Source organism: Tamandua tetradactyla, unplaced genomic scaffold (genome assembly GCF_023851605.1).
Source record: "Tamandua tetradactyla isolate mTamTet1 unplaced genomic scaffold, mTamTet1.pri scaffold_103_ctg1, whole genome shotgun sequence".
Taxonomy (NCBI): domain Eukaryota; kingdom Metazoa; phylum Chordata; class Mammalia; order Pilosa; family Myrmecophagidae; genus Tamandua; species Tamandua tetradactyla.
In genome coordinates, this window is record NW_027518261.1 from 555,830 (window position 1) to 577,625 (window position 21,796).

General features: G+C 37.0%; 1 protein-coding gene and 1 long non-coding RNA gene across 3 annotated transcripts in view; both read left to right on the forward strand.

Moving 5' to 3' along the window:
* LOC143673066 (structural maintenance of chromosomes protein 6-like) overlaps positions 1-5,093 on the forward strand; it is a 75,884-nt gene extending 70,791 nt beyond the window's left edge. The window contains exons 11-12 of the mRNA XM_077147440.1: positions 3,634-3,753; positions 3,863-5,093. Of these exons, the coding sequence (XP_077003555.1) occupies positions 3,634-3,753; positions 3,863-3,964 (222 nt within the window). The 3' untranslated portion in view covers positions 3,965-5,093. The remainder of the gene's footprint in view (positions 1-3,633; positions 3,754-3,862) is intronic.
* Positions 5,094-9,184: 4,091 nt separating this feature from the next.
* The window catches only part of LOC143673067 (uncharacterized), a 34,976-nt gene continuing 22,364 nt past the window's right edge, over positions 9,185-21,796 (forward strand). For both annotated transcript variants that reach the window (XR_013170161.1, XR_013170162.1), the window contains exon 1: positions 9,185-9,269. This is a non-coding gene — a long non-coding RNA (uncharacterized LOC143673067). The remainder of the gene's footprint in view (positions 9,270-21,796) is intronic.

Here is a 21,796-nt window from a genome sequence, read left to right on the forward strand (position 1 = left end):
AAACCATTAATGTATAAATCTTTTGGGGACCAACCAAATTCTAGTTACCTTAAGTAAAATAGAATTGTAAAATGACAAACACATACACCCACAAAACATTTTTCTCACACTCTATGAAGTGTAGGAAATGGTTTTGATATTCATGGTATTTATTAAGTTTTACTTTTTTGTTTCATGATAATGGATATATGTACATCTTACTCCTTCTGTTAGACTACAAATTTCTGGAGAACAGAATAGGATTTTAAATACTTACCCTTTGATATTTGACTAATTGGTTCCACAATAAGGTATCATTAATTCCCACTAGAAGTAGTTTAAAATCTGTAACATTTCTTTTGCTGAGATATAAACAAAAGCCTTAAACTGAAAGTGGACATGATAATGCATTCACACTTGCAACCAATAGAGGACTCTTTCAGTACACTAATGTTAGTATCCTTCAAGCAACTGATAACTTGGTAGTAACTGTACTGTAATCACCTTGGCAACCATGCGGATTTGCATGACTTTTAAATCATTCAAGCCAATCGTGACTTAAATTTGTTTTTACATCTGCTATGTTTTGTTCTTACACTTTCTTCCTCAGATTCCTGAAGATCCAGCCTTTTGTCTAGCTGAGCATTCCATACATTAAGACGCACCAATTTTGTCATGATTTCATGTCTTATTAATTTGTTATTTAGTTAGTTTTTATATCACCAGGGAAGCTTTCAATATGTCCTTTTTGGATAGAAGTATATTAATGATTGACCCAATCATGTTTACTAAATGTTATGTTGATCTTTTTGCTTCAAGTTTTTAATGAATGCATGTTGTAAAATTAGATCTGTAGTTGTGTAGTTTATCAAGTGAAAATCAAAAAGCAGCAAGTATGAGTGTATTTGCTTTTGTTCTCTGCATTTTCCTTTTCAACCTGGGGTATGTGGTGGAGTACAAGGAGGTACTGTAGATCACAGAATTAATTCTACACACATTCTTGGAGTTTCAGTGTTATTGGGGAAAGGAAATATTTGCCTGTTTAAGCAGTCAAGTATATAATAATGTAGCATGTCAAGTGTATAATAAATGTAGCATGTGCTACATTTATTTTAAAAATAATAAATCAGAACTTTGAAGAAATTTGTTTATTACAGACAAGTGTGGGTTAAACACCCCCCTTCTTCCATGATCTACTTTGTCCTCAGTGAAAAGTATTTTGATTGTGAGGTTTTAAGCACTTCCCTTTGTGTTGGCAGAGTTTTTTATGCATAATATGCACTTAATGAAAACTTTTATTTTAATTAAATGCCCTATATTCTCAAATTAAATTCAGGATTTGGATCATTAAGTCTTCAGAGATAGTATGGGAAAGCTAGAAAATAGAAATTATTCAACCAATAAATAGTAAGTTCTTACCATGTCTTTAGCATTGTGCTTTGGCCATGAGCATATAGTGTCAAATAAATATCAAGATTCTTGGAGGTAGGCCTAACTGTCCAGTAGGAAACATAGATGTTAAATAATTTGTGTGTGGTCAATATAGCTAAAGGAGCTGCAGACAGCATCTAATAGTCCACTAAAAGGGGGGAGTGGGGATGTGCAGAGTTGTTCAGGAAGTGGTATCTCAGGTGAGAATTGAAGGATGAATAATTCCAAGGAAAGGATGGTGAGTATAAAGAAGGGTGTTCTTAGTGATAGCATGGTTGAAGTCTCAGGGACAAGAGATAGCACAGTGTTCTTAAAAACTGAAAGAATTCTGTGTGTAGTTTATAATGAAGACATGAGTGAGAGCTAAGAGGTCAGATTGTGAAGGGCCTTGTAGAAGGCAGAAGAGGGCTATCGAAGTGGGTGGCTCGGTTGGGTGCATCTTCTCCCCATATTACTCTGCTGAAGAAGTTACTGTAAGGACAACATAGTTGTACAGAGACCAGTAAGGAAGGACTGGTCCAAAGAAATGATGTTCCCTTAAAAGTTAGTGTTGGGTCAGCAGTATGAGGTGGAGCTTTGAAGTTATCTGGACAGATGTTGTATGAGAGATGGAGGAGTGAAGGTGAGACGGGGAGGTTTCAAGGTGAGTGAATGACCTCCAGGTTAATGACCTGAGCAGTCATTAAGTTTACTGAGATGGGAGACTTGGGAAGAAGAGGTAGTTTTCTTTTAGATATTTTTGTTTGTTTGTTTGTTTGTTTGTTTTGACAAATGGTGGAGGCCATTTTGAACACATTAATTTTGAGGAACTTATAAAGCATGTAAGTTTTAAGTGGGAAGTTAGATATGAACTCCAAATACAGAAATGAACTCTGTAATATTCTGTATTTGAATATTACAATATTCAGAGTTTTACAAATAAAAACTCTGCCTTTATTGAAAAAAATATTATAAACCAGCAGTATATGTTGGTTTCTAAGTCACAGGGTTAAAGAAGTCACCTCAGAGGAGAGGAGAAGTGGGCCTAAGACCAAGTCGTGTGAGAGATGTTCATAGAGATGAAGGGAGGAGCAGGTTTGAGAAGTGGGTATGGCTGTCAAGAATAGTGAGAGGACAAACACAAGGACTTGGTGACAACAGTCTGCCTTGATGATGATGGCAAGACTAGCTTTAGTAATGGTGAAAGCAGAAACCAAATTTGTAGGGCTAAAAATTGTGAGGAAATAAAGGAGCTAGAGATAATTTTCAAGAAACTTGAATGGAAGGGAAAAAGAATTTTAGACAAGGAAGTGGCATTAAGGAATGATTGGTGCTGGTTTTGTTTGTCGGTGGGAAAGATAAGCAAGTAGAGATTTAAACCCGATAACGCAAAAGAGTCTGAAAAGGAAGAAGTGGAACATAAAGATTAAAAGACAGATTAGGTAGGGAGTGGGAGTTGGATGTAATGTAATGAGGCCACCTTTCCTTCCATCGCAAGTAGAGATCACTGCCTTAGATTCGTACGTAAGGTTTTTGAAAGTTGGAGTTTTTAATGGCTTCTGAATTCTAAGGCAGGAGGCAGGAGACACGAGTGAGAGAAGGAGAATGCTGAGGCTATGAGGTTTGAAGAGTGATAATGCATTGAAATAATCCTGGCAAACAGGAAAGTGAGTTGGATAGGGCAACATGGTAAGATCTGTAGTGTTAAGGCCCTAGTGGAAAATAGTGCGAATGAAGAAGAGAGGGTGCCTAGCCAGGTGTATAGAATATGGACTCTGAAGCACTTCACAGGCTGTTCTGATGTCATTTATTTGTCTGGTAACTTTGTTTATTATTAAGAGAGAATTTAGATGAGCAAAATGTCAATTTCTTTGATTTTGGGGAATAAATTCCTTTTGATACTTCTATTATCTTTGAAATGGGATAGTTGACCAGTCTATCAGATAAAGCATCAGGACAAAAAATTAAAAGTTTTGGAATTTGTCTGTACTTGTGTGGTCTTGAGCATTTTATTCCTTTGCTCTTCATCTGAAGAATATTTGGCCATTTTTGTAGTGCAGAAATTAACAAAGTTATTACAAAGAACCAGTTATATACCAAAGTACCAAAAATTTTCACTCAAAGGAGTCATTTACTAACAAATTCTCATGTGATACTTGTTTAGGCATTGTTTTCAAAAGCAGTCAATCTGTAAAAAGATTTGTCTTTTTGATGTTAATGAGAAATATCTTTTATTTTTGATAGCGACTTACTGAACTAAAGCATCAGTGTTTGGGGAAAGAGGAACGTTTTCAAAGTATTGCAGGTTTAAGTACAATGAAGTCTAATTTAGAAAACCTGAAACATGAAATGGCTTGGGTTGTGGTAATTTCCAAATTTCCACTAATTACTTGTTCCAATATATTTGTAGTATATTGACTATATCTGGGTACATTTAGTTTTGCGAATAACTTGCTATATAATTTATGTTTAGGTCAATGAGATTGAAAAACAATTGAATGCTATCAGAGATAATATCAGAATTGGAGAAGACCGTGCTGCTAGACTTGACAGGGAAATGGAGGAGCAGCAGTAATTAATGTTTTCATATAGGTTAATTAGGTTATGAGATTGTAATTTTTGACCCACAAAAGTGGCAGTTTCAGCCTCTCTATATGTATTTGTGTTTGAATTCATGCTCTGATAAAGAAGACAATTGTGGCAATTATCTTCTCAAGCAAGTATTGTATTTGGATGTAGTCAGTGTGCCTGATGCCAGGGCTGTAGAAGACTCAAATTCACACGTGTGGGCAGTGGGACATTGTTACCAACTAGAAGTCCTAGAAGATGGAACTTCTACTCTTAGAATCATTAAGGAACTAAATCACAAAGTGACCAGAGGGAAAAAGATGTGCTAGAATGATAATGGTCTTGAGCGAGAGGAGGACTAAGGCCAAATGTCCAGGAAAGCAAGAGCTCAGCCCCAAGATTATGCCTGGAGGCTGCTGGTGGGACTCACTGAGATTGCCCTGCAGAGGATTTCATGTAGGTGGAGCACAGGGAAGGTCAGTTGCTCCTTCGGTTAAGGTTAGTTCCAACTGGGGATTGAAGAGCCCAGATAAAAACTGTTCTGTGTAAGAATCAGGAAAATTACACGTCTTCCAGTTGGGAATAGCGGTGGAAGTTGATTGGGTGTTAAATGTGGTAATCCTCTGTCGGGGTAGTGGATGAGAATGTTGGAACAGCCGTGGTGAAGACAGTGCATTTACGTAGTAGTCTCTGTGCTGAGTTTCTTACTCCCTTTTAGGTAGTAAATGGAACTGCCTCCCTCCCTCAGATTTCCATTTCTGAGAGAAAATTTTGCCAAATATGTTTCTCTTCTCAGCTGCATTTCTGAGCTCTTTATAGGGAAGACCTTAAGTTCTTTTTCTCCCTGGATACTTCCCAGTCTAAAAATGGAATTCAGTGTGTGTAATAGATGCACTTTTTCTCAAATGGGAAAAGGAGGGTCTTGAGGCTGGGTGATGTTTAGTTCTGTGGGCCTCTGCTCCACTAAAGCATTTGTGTACTCTCTAAGTGGTAATTTTCTGGAGGTAAGGATGATCTTATTTTATATTCTTATCCTTCCCACTATGACTTACCTAAAACCTTTCACATAGAATATGCATGATCATTGCTTGGAAAATGACTACTTAATGAAAGGTTTCTGAAGAAATAGTGGTTAAAGCAGATTTAAACTTGTGTCAACCTAATTTTAAACTGAAAACATATGTTTAGTTTATGTAATGCTTGAACCTAATTTCAATTTTTGTGAAAAAACAAGCAGAGTAAACATTGTAAGTGATTTAATGATAGAGCATCATTACAATTCTTGTGTGTGGTGCTTCCAAGATATTTTACATATGGACAGCTTCTTAATCTGTGTCCTTTATCCAAACTTCTGTCCTAAACACTTGACTCAAATATTTGTCTTCACATCTTTACCTCTGTGTCCCAGTCACTCCAAACTTTGCATGTCTAACACTGAATCTATTCTTATTTTTTCTGCATTACTTATCTTGATACATGGTGTTACAGTTTACCCAATTTCCTGGTCCAGAAATCTGGATAATTATCCTCAGTCTCTCTTTTTCTCCCTTATTTGCCATATCCATTAGTAATCAAATCCTCTAAAGCAAGGATAAGCAAACAAGCCACTGGACCAGATTTGGTGGTCTGCTGCCTGTTTCTTGCAAATAATGTCAGACTGGTACTCAACCATGCTCATTTTGGCAGAGTTCGGGTAGTTGTAATGGAGACTGTGTTGCCCTCAAGGCCTAAAATACATAAAATTTGGCCCTTTGCAGTAAAAGTTTGCTGATCCCTGCTCTATATAGTTCTCATATCTGTGTCTTCTAATACATCTCTGTTGTGAGTTCCCCATTCTGGTCCCAAAATATTTTTTACCTTACAATATTGTATTGAGTTCTTACTGAAATCCTTTCCCTTTAATTTTTCCCAATCTTCCCTGTCTTGCAAGTATTTCTGGAGTGGTCTAACGTGTAGATTTGTTGTATCCTGTCTCCCTGTTGACCAGATGGTGTAATCATAAGTGCTTCACTTTGGAATTCAGGCCTTTCTACCCTTCACCTCATCTCCTGCCACCCTTTCAGCACACGCGCCAGTAGCATGTTTAATTCTTATAGTGGGTGTTCGTGACTTTGTACGCATCTTCAGGCTGCTCTGATGATCTTCCTCGTTTGTGTAAATTTGCCTTTCAGGTCGTGGGTCGCATGCTCCTTCCCTTGGCAGGCAAACCCAGTTTTCTGGAAGACCTAGGGGTTCCTTCTCTGTACCAAATTAACAGTTTATGTGTCCGTTTCCCTGCCAAATTGTGTCTCTCTTTAATTCTGTAATTTGAAGACAATTTTTATTCTTTGTATCCTGAGAAAATAGCACATTTGTTATATTTTGACATTTTATATAATTTTACTTACCTCATGCCTTGGGTTTATTTAGTCAAAGTTAAATTAAATGTATTAGTGGAATATTGACCATATATATAACTATTTTTAAAATTTTTCTCTGTTTATTGAGGAAAGATAAAATATGCTCCAGCAAGTTATTCTTTTCTTAAAGGTCAGGCTTAATGAAGCAGAAAAAAAGTACAAGGATATTCAAGATAAACTTGAAAAAATTAGTCGAGACAAAAGCATGAGCACCAGAATGTATGGTATTAAAAGCAGATGTTATTGAAAAGAAAAGGGCCTACAATGAAGCTGAGGTGAGAGAAATTTTCAAACCCAGCATATGTAAAACTGCGTATCAAATATAAATACTGTGCACTTATTTATGAGTAGAGGTTTTGTAATTGGGTTGAAATATGTTCCTTTCAGACTTAAAAAAATGTAATGACATATGTAGTAACTTGGATGTATTGTATTTAGAAAATATTGTTTGTGTTTATTTAGCATCCAATTTAAAGATTTGGCAAAAGTGACTTGAATAGGATATTTGCTTTCTCATGTTATTAAAGTGTGTCTAATTTCTTGTTAGGTTTTATATAACCGTTCACTAAATGAATATAAAGCATTAAAGAAAGATGATGAACAGCTTTGTAAAAGGATTGAAGAACTAAAAAAAAAGGTGGGATAGCTACTTTGTAATTTTCCTGATTACCTCATTTTGTAATAAAGTAATCAAGGCAAAATAGAGAATTATATGTTTTTGTATTGCTAAAGGAATTTTCTCACATTGGTTTGTATGTGTTTTTAAAATGTTAGGCTTTTCACTTAACAGTTTCCACTTTGTATGATTTTGTAATAGTACTGACCAGTCATTGGAACCTGAACGTTTGGAAAGGCAAAAAAAGTATGCTGGTTAAAAGAGAGAATAAAGGCCCTACAGGATCGGGAAAATTCAGTTACTCAAGAGATCGAACAGTTTCAACAGCCATAGAAAAGGACAAAGAAGAACATAACAGAATTAAGTAAGTTAGAATTAAGTAATCCTTAGAATGATTTTTTTTTAATTACTTGAATATCATATAGTTTTGCTTTCTGTATAGAGAGAACAGAGTGTTTCTTGTATGTAAGGAGTCTTTTAAAAAAAATTATTGCTCTAAGACTTTGCTTAGACTGTTAGAATTAGACACTGTCTGAGATTGCTAGTCTATCACTATTGCATCGCTTTTTTTGTTTGTTTTTACATGGGCAGGCACCGGGAATCAAACCCAGGTCTTCAGCATGGCAGGTGACAACTCTGCCTGCTGAGCCACCATGACCCACCCTGCATCACATTTTTTATGTCAAGTTTTGAGGACTTCCAATTATTATTCTCTGGAGACTCAGTTATTATCAAATAAAGATTTCTGCTTTAAATTTTTGGAGTAGCTGTGTCATTGTGGGCATCCAAGTGTTATGGGCAAGGAGTGAATATTTTTGTATAACTATGATGTTTCTATTTTGTTTTTAGAAGAGAAGAATTAGATGTGAAGCATACACTGAATTACAATCAGAGGCAACTGAAAGAATTGAAAGATAGTAAAACTGATTGACTAAAAAGATTTGGCCCTCATGTTCCAGCTCTTCTTGAAGCAATAGATGATGCTTATAGACAAGGACATTTTACCTACAAACCTGTAGGCCATTAGGTATTTGTTACTATTTAATGAAAATATAATAAATATTAGAAATATGCTTTCATTTTTAGAAAGGGGTCTGTTGCTCTCATTTTAAAACTTTATTAACAAAGAACTGTCTAGTTGTATGTGGACTTTAATTATACCTATATTAAGAAACAATGGTAAAATCACTTTAATCTTTGTAGCTTTTCTTTTATGTATAAAATAGTCAAAATAATGAGAAGTTAGCAAAAGGAAAAATAACTACAGAGTTTTGAATAATGTGGTTCTGATTTTCCTCCTGAATGAGTGAATAAACTAACTAATTCAAATTAGTTCATTCACTTATTCATTAGAATACCCCAGGGACTCATTAGAAAATCCCAGGGACCTCAAGATGTAGTTGAAAAAACACTCACCTGGGTTTTGCGTAATTTTAATTCAAATTTATTTTCTGTTTAGGTTGGACAAAGAATTTCTGAGTCTCTCTTTCAACTGTAAATTCCTGTGGTTATATTATTATCCCACATATATACATGATATATAGTTTTTTAATTTCATCAAGATGTTCTCCTGGGGAGTTATCTCTTAATTCTATACATTAAGTTAACATGATGCTATGAATAAAAGCATTTTGTTAGTAAAGTATTATATTTAAGTATATACTAATGTTTCTTCATTTAAATGAGGTATACATATATATTAGGATCCATTTCAATGAGTAAGTTTCTTTTATCCCCTCCTAAATCTAAAATGCCAATATTAATTAGCTTTACAGAAAATAGTAATGAGTCTGCTTTATTTTCAGAACACTGTTGAGAGGCTAGAGTAGAATAAGCTTGCATTAAAAAGCCCACTGTGGATTTATGTTAGAAATGGAGGATTTTTTTTCCTGTAGGCTTTGATGGGTTTTCTCCCTAGTATATGGAGTAGCTGTGTTGGAATTTACCCTTGAGTTAAAATAAGATCTGTAATATCACTGAAAACTGCCTTATTTGAAAATTTTTGAAGTCATTCATGAACGAGTAATCAGAATTGCATTAATATTTCAGCATGAATTTTTATGAACCTTTACATACCTTACTTTCACTTAGGAGCTTGCACTCATCTTCGGGACCCTGAGCTTGCTTTGGCTATCGAATCTTGCTTAAAAGGACTTCTGCAAGCCTATTGTTGCCATAATCATGCTGATGAAAGAGTACTTCAGGCTACTGATGAAAAGGTTTTATTCACCAGGGACTTCTCGGCCACAGAAAATTGTTTCTGAGTTTCGGAGTGATATGTATGATGTAAGACAGAGGTAATGCACCAGTAATTTAATACTGTTTCTGCTTTTGCTCAGTCATGTAGAAAGTCAGATGAAATTAAAACATTTTTAATGTTGATCATATCCATACTAATTTCATCAAATCACTTTAATTTTAGTGGGTGCTAGCTCTTGGCATTTGAGATACATAAATAAGAGATAATCCCTGAGCTTGAAGTATTTATGGTCTATTGTGGGAGAAAATGCAGATTAACAGATACATTATAGCATGGAAATTATGCTGATAATTATAATTATATTGGTTATTAAAATTATACTGAAGGGTTTGATGTTGACCTAGCCAAATTCAGATGAAGGCCCCAGGGAAGGGCATTGTTACTCATTACCTGGATATAGCCTATCCACAGATAGACTCTCAAAATATTTCACAGGATCCATAAACAGAAGATGTAATTTCTTTAATGACCTAGCCAACCTTCTCAAGGCTGCACTGGCTTCTTTCATAGTTTTGTTTATTGATAAGTCTAATTATCCCTCATATCTATGTCCCTCATATCAAAGTAACTTTGCTTGCAAACATAACTAATTGCCTATTTCAATTTTCTTGGCTACTCAAGCAAATAACATGCAATGAATTGTCTTAAACAGTGGGAATTTATTAGCCCGTGGTCTTGAGGCTAGGAAGAGTTTAAGTCAGGGTGTCAGCAAGGCGATAGTTTCTTCCTGAAGACTATTCTTCTGGGGTTGGCTACCGGTGGTCCTTGGTCCTGGGCTCCTCTGCCACATGGCGGTGGATATGGCGGCCTCTACTCGTCTTGCCCTTCCCTTCTGCTTCCATTGATCTTCAGCTCTTGTTTACCTTGGCTTTCTCTCTTATCTGTTTGAATTTCAATCTGCATATAAAGGACTCCAGTAATAGGATCAAGATGCATCCTGATTGGGTTGGGGCAGGCCTTACTGAAGTGCCCTCATAGAAAGGCTCTACTTACAGTTAGTTCACAACCACAGGGATGCATTCAGTCAAACAGCTTGTTTTTCTGAGGTATATTGCTCCAAGCTGCCACATTGTCTCTGATTTATCCTTTGACACATTGCTTTAATTGATCCAGTTTTGAAGACACAAACACGGTTCAGATGAGGGAGTAATTAATGCTTTGTAGTTCAGGGATGAATTCTGAGAAAAGATGATAAGTGATCAGTGTTTTAATTGAAGATTTGTCAACTGATGGAAGGAGTTTGTGGCCTTCCAGGCAAATGGAATGCTACATGCAAAAAGTATAAAGGGTGTAAGTGGGGCAAGAGCGTATATGCAGCATAGTGAGGGGTGGAATTTAGTTTGTCCTCCATGACAGCTAGTAAATAGCAAAGAACTGTATGGACCAACTGTTTGGGGGATGTCGGTGACCACACATACATCGTATACCAGTCTGGAACAGGGGGAACAGCCTCAGACCCACACAGAACTGTAAGTCTACCAGACTGTGGAAGCTGGCTTCCCTCACCCATGAGCATGTGGCAGGATGATTCTCCAGAGAAGCACACACTACCAGGAGCAAGGAAGGTAGCTCAGTCAAGCTCCGGTTGTGGAATTAACAAATTTAGACTGTTGAAAGCAAGCCATGAGCCCACATAAATTTGGAGTAAACACTAAAGAAACCAGGAATTTTCATCCCAGCAGAGAGGGGGTGTGTCTGTTGGAAAAATTTTTAAAAGCAACATAGGCTTTTTGAATTGGATAAACACAAACTACTGGAAAAGGTCTGGGCCTCAAGAAAAGGAGGCACATACAGCCATTTATCAACTCTGATTGGCAAACCCAGGGGCTAACATCGGGTCCTGAAAAAGTTTATTTTCTGTCAGTGGGACTGACAGGAAACAAAAATAAACTGAAGCAGAATAAAATGAAGATGGGGGTTTTGGAGTTGGTCAAGCTTAGATTATTGGGAACTTGTGGACTGAGGACAGATTCTGAAAAGGGTTATCTTTTATTTTACTTTAAACTTTTATTTTTTTAATTTCTAATTTTTTCATTCTTTTATTTTACTCCCAAGTAGCTCATTAGAGAAAGTCCCAGCCATTCTCATTAGTCAGTGGGACCCAGGCAAGAGTGGAGTTAAGATGGGTCTGAGAGAAACTGAGTCAAGTGAGAGATATAATTCCCTAAAGGTTGTATCTTCTCCAAGACAAGGGGCAGTGGGGCTCAGCTCAAGTGGTAGCCCTTCTTCTATGAGTTCAGGCCCCAGAGGCTAGAAAACAAGCAACCTAACCTGGCCTTCTACCTCTTCCTCTGAAGAGAATTAAAGCTTTCATACCACTTTATGGTGGTGGGAAGCTGTGGGCAGACGAGTGCTTCCTGCTGGGGAGGACAGGAAAGGCACAGAGTTCAGAAGTTTCATAGAAAAGTCTGATAACCTACTGGTGCACACCTCAGAGAAAATTGATACTGATTATACCTTCCTCCTAAGACATGGGCCTATCTGGTCTGGGAAAACCTGATTGAAGGCAATCATATCTGAGGAGACCATACTAAAAAAAAATGTTCCATGGCAAGAACCAGGACTTGAAACAACTAATCAAGGATGTTTGAATAGACATGTAAAATCATATTAAAAATATCACTAAATTGTGGAAAGATATGGCAAAAAAAATAAAGGCTGTAAAGAAAGAACTCAAAAGTTTGAAAAAACGAATGGCAGAGCTTATAGGAATGAGAGGCAAAATAGAAGAGATTTTAAAAAACACAATGGAGACCTATGATAGCAGATTTGAAGAGGCAGAAAAAATAACTAGTGAACTAGAGGGCAGGACATCTGAAATCCTACATGTAAAAGAACAGATAGAGAAAAGTGGAAAAATATGAGCAGCTCCTCAGGGAATTGAATGACAACATGAAGTGCATGAGTACACATGTTATGGGTTTCCCAGTAGAAGAGAAGGGAAAAGGGTCAGAAAAACTAATGGAAGAAATAATCACTGACAATTTCCCATCACTTACTAAAGACATAAAATTATAATGTAACCCAAACAGAATAGATCCAAGAACACTTACTCTGAGACACTTACTAATCAAATTGTCAGATATCAAAGACAGAGAGAGAATTCTGAAAGGAGCAAGAGAAAAGCAATCCAATACATAAAAGGGAAGCTTGATTAAGACCTTGTGCAGATTCCTCAACAGAGCTCATGGAGGCGAGAAGTCAGTAATATCATATATTTAATATTCTGAAATAGGAAAGCTGCCAACCAAAAATTCTATACACAGCAGAACTGTCCTTCAAAAATGAGGGGGTGTTTAAAATATTTTCCTCTGTAAGGCAGTTTTGGAATATGAAATTTGCTCTAAAAGAAATACTAAAGGCAGCATTATAGGCCAGTAGAAAAAGACAGGGGAGAGAGATCTGTAAAAGAGCATGGAAATGAAGACTATCAAGAAGGGTAAAAAGAGAAAAAAAATAGTATGACTTACAAAAGCCAGATAACAAAATGGTAGAAAAAAAATAACTGCCTTTAAAGTAACAACATTGAATGTTAATGGATTAAACTCCCCAATCAAAAGACAGACTGACAGAATGGATTAAAAAACAGGACCCGTCTATATGCTCTCTACAGCCGACTGACTTTAGACCCAAGGACTAAAACCTATTGAAAGTGAAAGGCTGGAAAAAGATAGTTCACACAAACAGCAACCAGAAAAGAAGGATAGTGATACTAATATCAGAAAAATTAGACTTCAAGTATAAGGCAGTTAAAAGAAACAAGGGCTCAATGTATCAATAAAAGGAGCAATTCATCAAGAAGACATAATAATCATAAATATTTATGTCCTGAGCCAGTGTGACCCAAAATACATGAGATGGACACTGACAATGCTGAAGGGAGAAATAAACACTTCAATAATATTTGATACTTTAATACACTGCTCTCATCAATGGATAGAACATGTTGACAGAGGATAAATAAATAAACGGATTGTAAATAATACAATAAATGAACTAGACATAACAGATTATTTCCACCCTACAACAGCAGGATACACAGTTCTCTCAGGTGCTCGTGGATCATTTTCCAGGATAGACCATATATTGGGTCACAGAGCAAATCTCAATAAATTTGAAAAGATTAAAATGATACACAATGCATTCTCAGGTCATAAAATGGAATGAAATTGGGAATCAATAGCAGGCAGAGGGCCAGAAAACTCATAAATATATGGAGGCTACAGAGCACACTCTTAAACAACCAGTGGGACAAGGAAGAAATTATAAGACAGATAAGTAAATATCTCAAGGCAAATGACAATGAAAGCACCTCTTATAAAAACTAATGGGATGTAGCGAAAGTGGGACTGAGAGAGAAGTTTATTGCCCTAAAATCCTATATTTAAAAAATGAGAGGAAAAATTGAGGAATTAACTGTTCACATAGAAGAACTAAAGAAAGGATAGCAAATGAACCCCAGAGCAAACAGAAGGAAAGAAAGAATGAAGATTAGAGCAGAAATAAGTGAAATTGAGATATGAAATCAGTAGAAAAAATCAACAAAACTAGAAGTTGGTTCTTTGAGAAAATCAATAAAATCAGTGGATCCTTAGGCTGACAAAATAAAAAGAGAGGATACAAATAAATGAAATCAGAAATGGGAGAGGGTACATACTGAAGGACCCCACAAAAATAAAGGAGATAATGAAAGGATACTGTGAGTAACTATATGCTAATAAACTGGACAATGTAGATGAAATGGACAACGTCCTAGAAAAACATGAACAAACAAAATTGACTGGAGAAGAAATAGGCAACCTTAATAAACCAATCACATGTAAAGAGATTGAATCATTCATCAAGAAGCTCCAAAAAGGAAAGGTCCGGGACCAGTTGGCTTCACATGTGAATTCTACCAAGCATTCAAGAAAGAATTACTACAAATCCTGCTCAGACTCTTCCAAAAAATTGAATAGGAGGGAAAGCCCCTTGCTCAATCTATGAAGCCAACATCATTGTAATACCAAAGCCAGACAAAGATGCTACAAGAAAATAAAATTACAGGCTTAGCTTTTTAATGAATATAGATGCAAATATCCTCAACTGAATACTTGGCAAATTGAATCCAGCATCACATTGAAAAAATTATACACCATGATCAAGTGAGATTTATTCCAGGTATTCAAGACTGGTTCAGTGCAAGAAAATCTGTTAATATAATACATCACATTAATAAATCAGAGCACAAGATACACCTGATCATCTCTATTGAGGCAGAAAAGGCAATTGAGGAAATTCAACATTCTTTCTTGAACACTTAAAGGATAGGAATACAAGGTAACTCCCTTAACACGGGATAAAGGAAATGTATAAAAAACCCATAGCTAACATCATCTTCAGTGAGGAAAGACTGAAGACTTTACCTCTAAGATCAGAAACAAGACACAGATACCCACTGTCACCATTGTTATTCATCATTATGCTAGAAGTTTTAGCCAGAGAAATTAGACAAGCAAAAGAAATAAAAGGAATAAAACTCTCATTGTTTAGAGATGACATGATGCTATTTGATGAAAATCCTGAAAAATTTACAGTAAAGCTACTAGACCCTATAAATGAGTTCAGTGAAGTGGCAAAGTATAAGATCAACACCCAAAAATCAGTCATGTCCTATACACTCCTAAGGGGCAATCTGAGGAGGACATCAAGAAAAAATTCCTTTAAAATAATAACTAATAAAATCAAATATCTAGGAATAAGTTTAACCAAGGACACAAAAGACCTATATGCATAAAAGTGCAAGAAATTGCTAAAAGAAATCATGGGAGACCTAAATAAATGTGAGGACATACTGTGTTCTTGGATTGGAAGACTAAATATAGTTAAGATGTCAGTCTACCTATGTTAATTTATAGATTAAATCAGTGCCAATTAAAACCCAACAACTTACTTTTCAGTAATAGGAAACCAGTAATCAAATTTACTTGGAAGGGCAGGGTGCCCCAAACAGCTAAAAATATTTTGGGAAAGAAAGATCAAATGGAAGATCTCATACTATGTGACTTTAGAGCATATTACAAATCTAGTGGTCAAAACCACTTGATACTGCATTAAGATAGATATACTGACCAATGGGTTTGTGTTGAGTGTTCAGAAATAGACTCTCTCATCTAAAGACAATTGGTTTATGATAAGGTGTTCAAGCCAATTCAACTGGTACAGAGCAGCCTCTCTAATAGATGATGTCATGGTCAGGTTCATATGAACCACTTATCTGGTCGGACAAGTGCTGGCCTGTTTGTTGCTATGAGAACATTTCATGGACTTAAATCATAATTATGTCAGCTGCATCCATAGCTGATTGTGTTTGTAATCAGCTAAGGAAGTGTCTCCTGCAATGAGTGACAGTTAAACTAATCACTGTGGATGGCTTTTAAGGAGGAGTCAGAAGAGAGAGTCTTTCCTTTCTGCCTCAACCAGCGAGCCTCTCCTATGGAGTTTCTGCAGACCTTTCATTGGAGTCATCAGCTTCACAAGCTGTGCTGTGGACTCATCTGTGGACAGATTTTGGACTCCTCTTTCCCCACAGTTGTCCAGCCAGCCTCTCCTGAGAGTTCGTTGAGGAACTTCACCAGAGTTACCACCTTGTGGCCTGCCTTACAGACCTTGGACCCTCACATTCCCACAGTTGTCCAGCCAGCCTCTCCGGAGAGTTCGTTGAGGAACGTCACCAGAGTTTCCACCTTGTGGCCTGCCTTACAGACCTTGGACCCTCACATTCCCACAGTTGTCCAGCCAGCCTCTCCGGAGAGTTCGTTGAGGAACGTCACCAGAGTTTCCACCTTGTGGCCTGCCTTACAGACCTTGGACCCTCACATTCCCACAGTTGTCCAGCCAGCCTCTCCGGAGAGTTCGTTGAGGAACGTCACCAGAGTTTCCACCTTGTGGCCTGCCTTACAGACCTTGGACCCTTACATTCCCACAGTTGTCCAGCCACCCTTTCCTGAGAGTTCGTTGAGGAACGTCACCAGAGTTTCCACCTTGTGGGCTGCCTTACAGACCTTGGACCCTCACATTCCCACAGTTGTCCAGCCACCCTTTCCTGAGAGTTTGTTGAGGAACTTCACCAGAGTTACCACCTTGTGGCCTGCCTTACAGACTTTGGACCCTCACATTCCCACAGTTGTCCAGCCAGCCTCTCCGGAGAGTTCGTTGCAGACCGTCATTGGAGAGACTAGCTTGTGGCCTGTCCTGCAGACCTTGAACTCTACATTCTCACAGTTACATGAGGCACTTTTATAAACTTTATATCTATGGTTATCTCCTGCTGATTCTGTTTCTGTAGAGAACCCTAGCTAATACAGATGGCATTTGGAGAACTGGATTTTCATATGCAAAAGAATGAAAGACACATATCTCACACCTATACAAAAATTAACTCAAAATGATCAAATACCTGAACAATAGAGCTAAGACCATAAAACTTTTAGGAGAAAATGTAGGGAAATATCATAAATCTTGTGAGAGGAGGTATTTTCCTAGACTTTACACCAAGTGTGTAAGCAATAAGAAAAGAAATAGATAAATGCTATACTTTAAGATTAAACAATTTTTTGCATCAAAGACCTTTGTCAGGAAGGTAAAGAGGCAGCCCATGCAATGGGAGACTATATTTGGAAACCACATATCAGGTAAAGTTTTTTTTTTTTTTTTAACTTTTTTATTGTATAGTTTAACATAAATGCAAAGCAAAGAAATAAAAACCAGTAGTTTTCAAAGCACTCTTCAACAAGTGGTTACAGGACAGATCCCAGGGTTTGTCATGGGCTACCATATGATCCTCTGGTATTTTTCCTTCTAGCTGCTCCAGAATAGAGGAGCCTAGAGGGTTGAAGTATTTTTTTAGCATCACAATCAACCTATTTTCCTCTGTTTTTTGTGAAATAAAACATACAAAAATGCTATGACTTTCAAAGCACAGCACCACAATTAGTTGTAGAACGTATCTCAGACTTTGACATGGGTTACAATTTCACAATTTTAGGTTTTTACTTCTAGCTGCTCTAAAATACTGGAGATTGAAAGAGTATCAATTTAATGATTCCGCATTCATATTCACTTGTTAAATCCTGTCTTCTATGTATAACTCCATCATCAACTTTGATCTTTCCATTCCTCTCTTTAGGGTTGTTTATGCTATGGCAATTCTAAATTTTTGATATTGTGCAGGTCTGTCACTAATATGGGGTAGGGAGATGAAGCTGTCTGATGTTCTGGAGAGGCTGGGCTAGTTTTCAGGACTTATCTGGTCCAGGGACCCATATGGAGGTTGTAGGCTTCTGGAAAGTTACTCCAGTGCATGGAACCCTTGTGGAATCTTATATATTGCCCCAGGTGTTCTTTAGGATTGGCTGGAATGGTCCTGGTTGGGGGTTGGCAGGTTATGATAGGTAGCAAGATCTACCTGAAGCTTGCATAGGAGCAACCTCCACAGAAGCCTCTAGACTCTATTTGAACTCTCTGCCACAGATACTTTATTAATTACGCTTCTTTCCCCCCTTTTGATGAGGATGGAATTGTTGATCCCATGGACCAGGTCCAGATTTTTCCCTGGGAGTCATTGCCCATGTTGCCAGGGAGAGTTTCATTCCTGGAAGTCATGTCCCACCTAGGGAGGAGGCATTGATTTCACTTGCAGAGTTGCGCTTAGAGAGATGCCACATCTGAGCTACGATAGAGGTCCTCCAGAGGTAAATATTAGGCATGGCTATAGGTAGTCTAAGCTTCTCTGCTACTTACATAAGCTTCATAAGAGTAAGTCTCAGGATCAAGGGCATGGCCTATTGATTTGGGTGTCCCTACAGTTTGACATAGTATCAGGGAACTCCCTTATGGTAAGATTTAATAGTTCCATATTCTTTCTCCCCTCCCTCAGGGGACTTTGCCAATGCTTTTTGATTATCTGCTTACTGTACTCTAGGATGTATCCAGACATTAGAATAATCTATATTGGATTAAAGTACCTCTTTCTTATTCTGTGCTCCCTGTGTTTCAGTTGTTCAAATGAGCTATACAGATAGGTTGAATTAGATTATGCACTACAGAAAACTTCAGTTCCAGATCAAACAAACCTTTCTTCCATTGGTCTCAAGGAGTATTTCTGGTTCAAAAATATATAGACACTGTCTTCCTTACCCCTGTGTTCTGAATTACTTTAACCCCAATCTGTTCAGCTTCATTCTTATCTCTAAATATCAGGTTATATATATAAAACAGCCTCAAAATCCAAAAATAATAATCACCACTCCAGACTTAATGTGTCTGCTCTAAAAGCTTACAATCTAGGCCCCTGTTTTCTTATAAGCATTTTCTAAAGGTGACCATACCATTGTTGTTCTTTTGTTTCTGGCTTATTTTTTCTCACCAAATGTCCCACATGTTCATTCACATCGTTGCATGTCTCACAACTTTGCTCCTTTTTGTAGCAGCACAGCCTTCGTTCATAAGTATACCCCATCGTTCGCCAATCTACTTCTCTGTAATTGCATCCTTCAGTCATCTGCATTCATTGGGCATCATGTAGAAGGTTGAAAGTCCACAGTCCATCAACACTCTCTGTTTTAGATAATTTCATTGTTCCCAAGAGAAAGAAAACCAATAAACACACCCTCGGTGAATAGGAAATCTAAACCTCCTCTTAACTCTTGTCCCTCCCCCATTATTTACCTCTGCTGTTGCTGTGGTAGTGCTGATGGTTTCCTTTTTAACATGGCTTATAGCATGCAATAGCAGTTATCCCCCTGTACCCTGGACTTAAACACTCTTTTTACAAGAATTGTATCTTTACACAATTCTTATGAGAACTAATTCATATTTCTACTGTGAATCACTGGAACACGTAGGTCTGTATAACCTCTTTCAATCTTGTTAATCTTTCATATAGTAATATTACTTCTAGACCCACTAGAGGATCACCTTCGCTCCTATCTATTCCCTTACATTGGAGTTCAACCTCATTAGCTAATGGTTCACCCATCTCTAGTTTTTATGTATCTCTAAGTCCCCTATATTCTGTGTTATAAGCCTCTGATTATACCATTATGCTGCTCATAAAAGTGGAATCATACAGTATCTGTCCTTTCATGTCTGGCTAATTTCGCTCAGCATTGTGTCTTCAAGGCTCATCCATCTTGTCATGTGCTTCAGGACACCATTTTGTCTTCTGCATAATATTTCATTGTATGTATATACCACATTTTGTTGATCTACTCATCTGTTGATGGGCATTTGGTTTGTTTCCATCTTTTGGCGATTGTGAATAATGCTGCTATGAACATCAGTGTACAAATGTCTGTTTGTGTTGTCGCTTTCAGCTCTTCTGGGTATATACCAAGTAATGTTATTGCTGGGTCATAGGGCAACTTGATATTTAGTTTTCTAAGGAACCACCCATCTTCTGTAGTTGCTGCACCATTATATATTCCCACCAGCAGTGCATAAGTGTCCCATTTCTCCACATCCTCTCCAACATTTATAGTTTCCTGTCTGTTTAATAGCAGCCATTCTTATAGGTATGAGGTGGTATCTCATCTGTGTTTCCCATATAGCCAGTGAAAATGAGCATCTCTTCATGTGCTTTTTATTTTATTTTACTATTTTTTAAACAGAACATATAACCACAAAAATTTTTACCATATGATCACTCCATTCTTTATGTATAATCAATAGCTCACAATATCATCACAGTTGTACATTCATCACCATGATCATTTCTTAGAACATTTGTATCAATTCAGAAAAAGAAATAAAAAGAAAAAGAAAAAAAACTCATACATATCATACCCCTTACCCCTGCCTCTCATTGATTGCTATTTCCATCTGCCCAATATATTTTAGCCTTTGCTTCCCCTATTTTTTTCTGTACCCCTTATCAATCCCTTTCATTGATCAATAGCATTTCAATGTACTAAATTTAACATTTGTTTCCCTGTTATTATTTATTTTTAATCCCTATGTTTTACTCATCTGTCCATACTGTAGATAAAGAGCATCAGACACAAGGTTTTCACAATCATACAGTCACATTGTGAAAGCTATATCATTATACAGTCATCTTCAAGAAACATGACCAGTGGAACACAGCTCTACATTTTCCAGCACTTCCCTCCAACCTCTCCATTACACCTTAACTAAACAGATGATATCTATATAATTCATAAGAATAACCTCCAGGATAACCTCTTGACTCAGCTTGAAATTGCTCAGCCATTGATTCTTTATTTTGTCTCATTTCTCTCTTCCTCCTTTTGGTCAAGAAGGTTTTCTCCATCTCTTGATGCTGAGTCCAAGCTCATTCTAGGATTTCTGTCCCACGTTGCCAGGAAGTTTTACACCCCTGCGAGTTATGTCTCACATAGAGAGGGGGAGGGCAGTGAGTTTGCTTGTCCTGTTGGCTGAGAGGAGAGAGGCCACATTTGAGCAACAAAAGAGGTTCTCTGGGGTGACTCTTAGGCCTAATTTTAAGTAGGTTTAGCCTATACTTTGTGAGGTAAGTTTCATGTGAAGAAACCCTAAGATTGAGGGCTTGGCTTATTGCTTTGTTTTTCCCCACTGCTTTTGAGAATGCCAGAAATTCTCCACATGGGAAAATTGAGTTTTCATCATTCCCCCAAATGGACTTTCCAAATATTTTTTATTCACTGTTCAAATCACTCTGGGATTTATCGGGGCATCACTCTGGACAAACCTACAAAATCTCATGCCCTACTCAAGGTTCCATCTAGTTATGGTGTTCAATTAAACTGTCCACGTAAGTTATATTAGGAAATGCACTAGTCACATTATAAATTTTGTATCAAATAAGCATTTTTTGCTTTAGTCTTATACATAAGTTTAAGTTTTAAAATGTGAATTCCCATCTATTTTCAACATCCTGCAATATTGATATTCCTTTGTTGTTCATCATGCAAAAACATTTCTTAATTTTTACATTTAGTCAGTATCATTGTATACTCAAGGCATTCCTAGATTATCATTAGGAATGAAGAAAATGAAAGAAAGATAGACGATAAAGGAAGGAAATGAAGGAAAGATAGACAAGACAGACTGAGATGGTATAATCTTGTGCTTTTGAGCCATCTGTATTTGCTCTTCAGAAAAATGCCTATTTGTATCTTTAGCCCATTTTATCATTGGGTTGTTTGTTCTTTTGTTGTTGACTTGAATGATTTCTTTGTGTATATAGGAACTCAAAGCTTTCTCTGATGTGTGATTTCCAAATATTTTCTCCCATTGATTTGGCTGCCTCTTCACCTTTTTGACAAAGTCTTTTGAGGTGTAGAAGCTTTTCAGTTTGAGGAGTTCCCATTTATCTAGTTTTTCTTTTGTTGCTCATAAGCTTTTGGGTGTAAAGTTTAGGAAGCTACCTCCTATTATTAGGTCTTGACGATGTTTCCCTACATTTTCTTAGAAGCTTTATGGCTTTAGTTCTTATATTTAGGTGTTTAATCCACTGTGAGTTAATTTTTGTGTAGGGTGTAAGATAGGGGTCCTCTCTCATTCTCTTGGCTATTGGTATCCAGT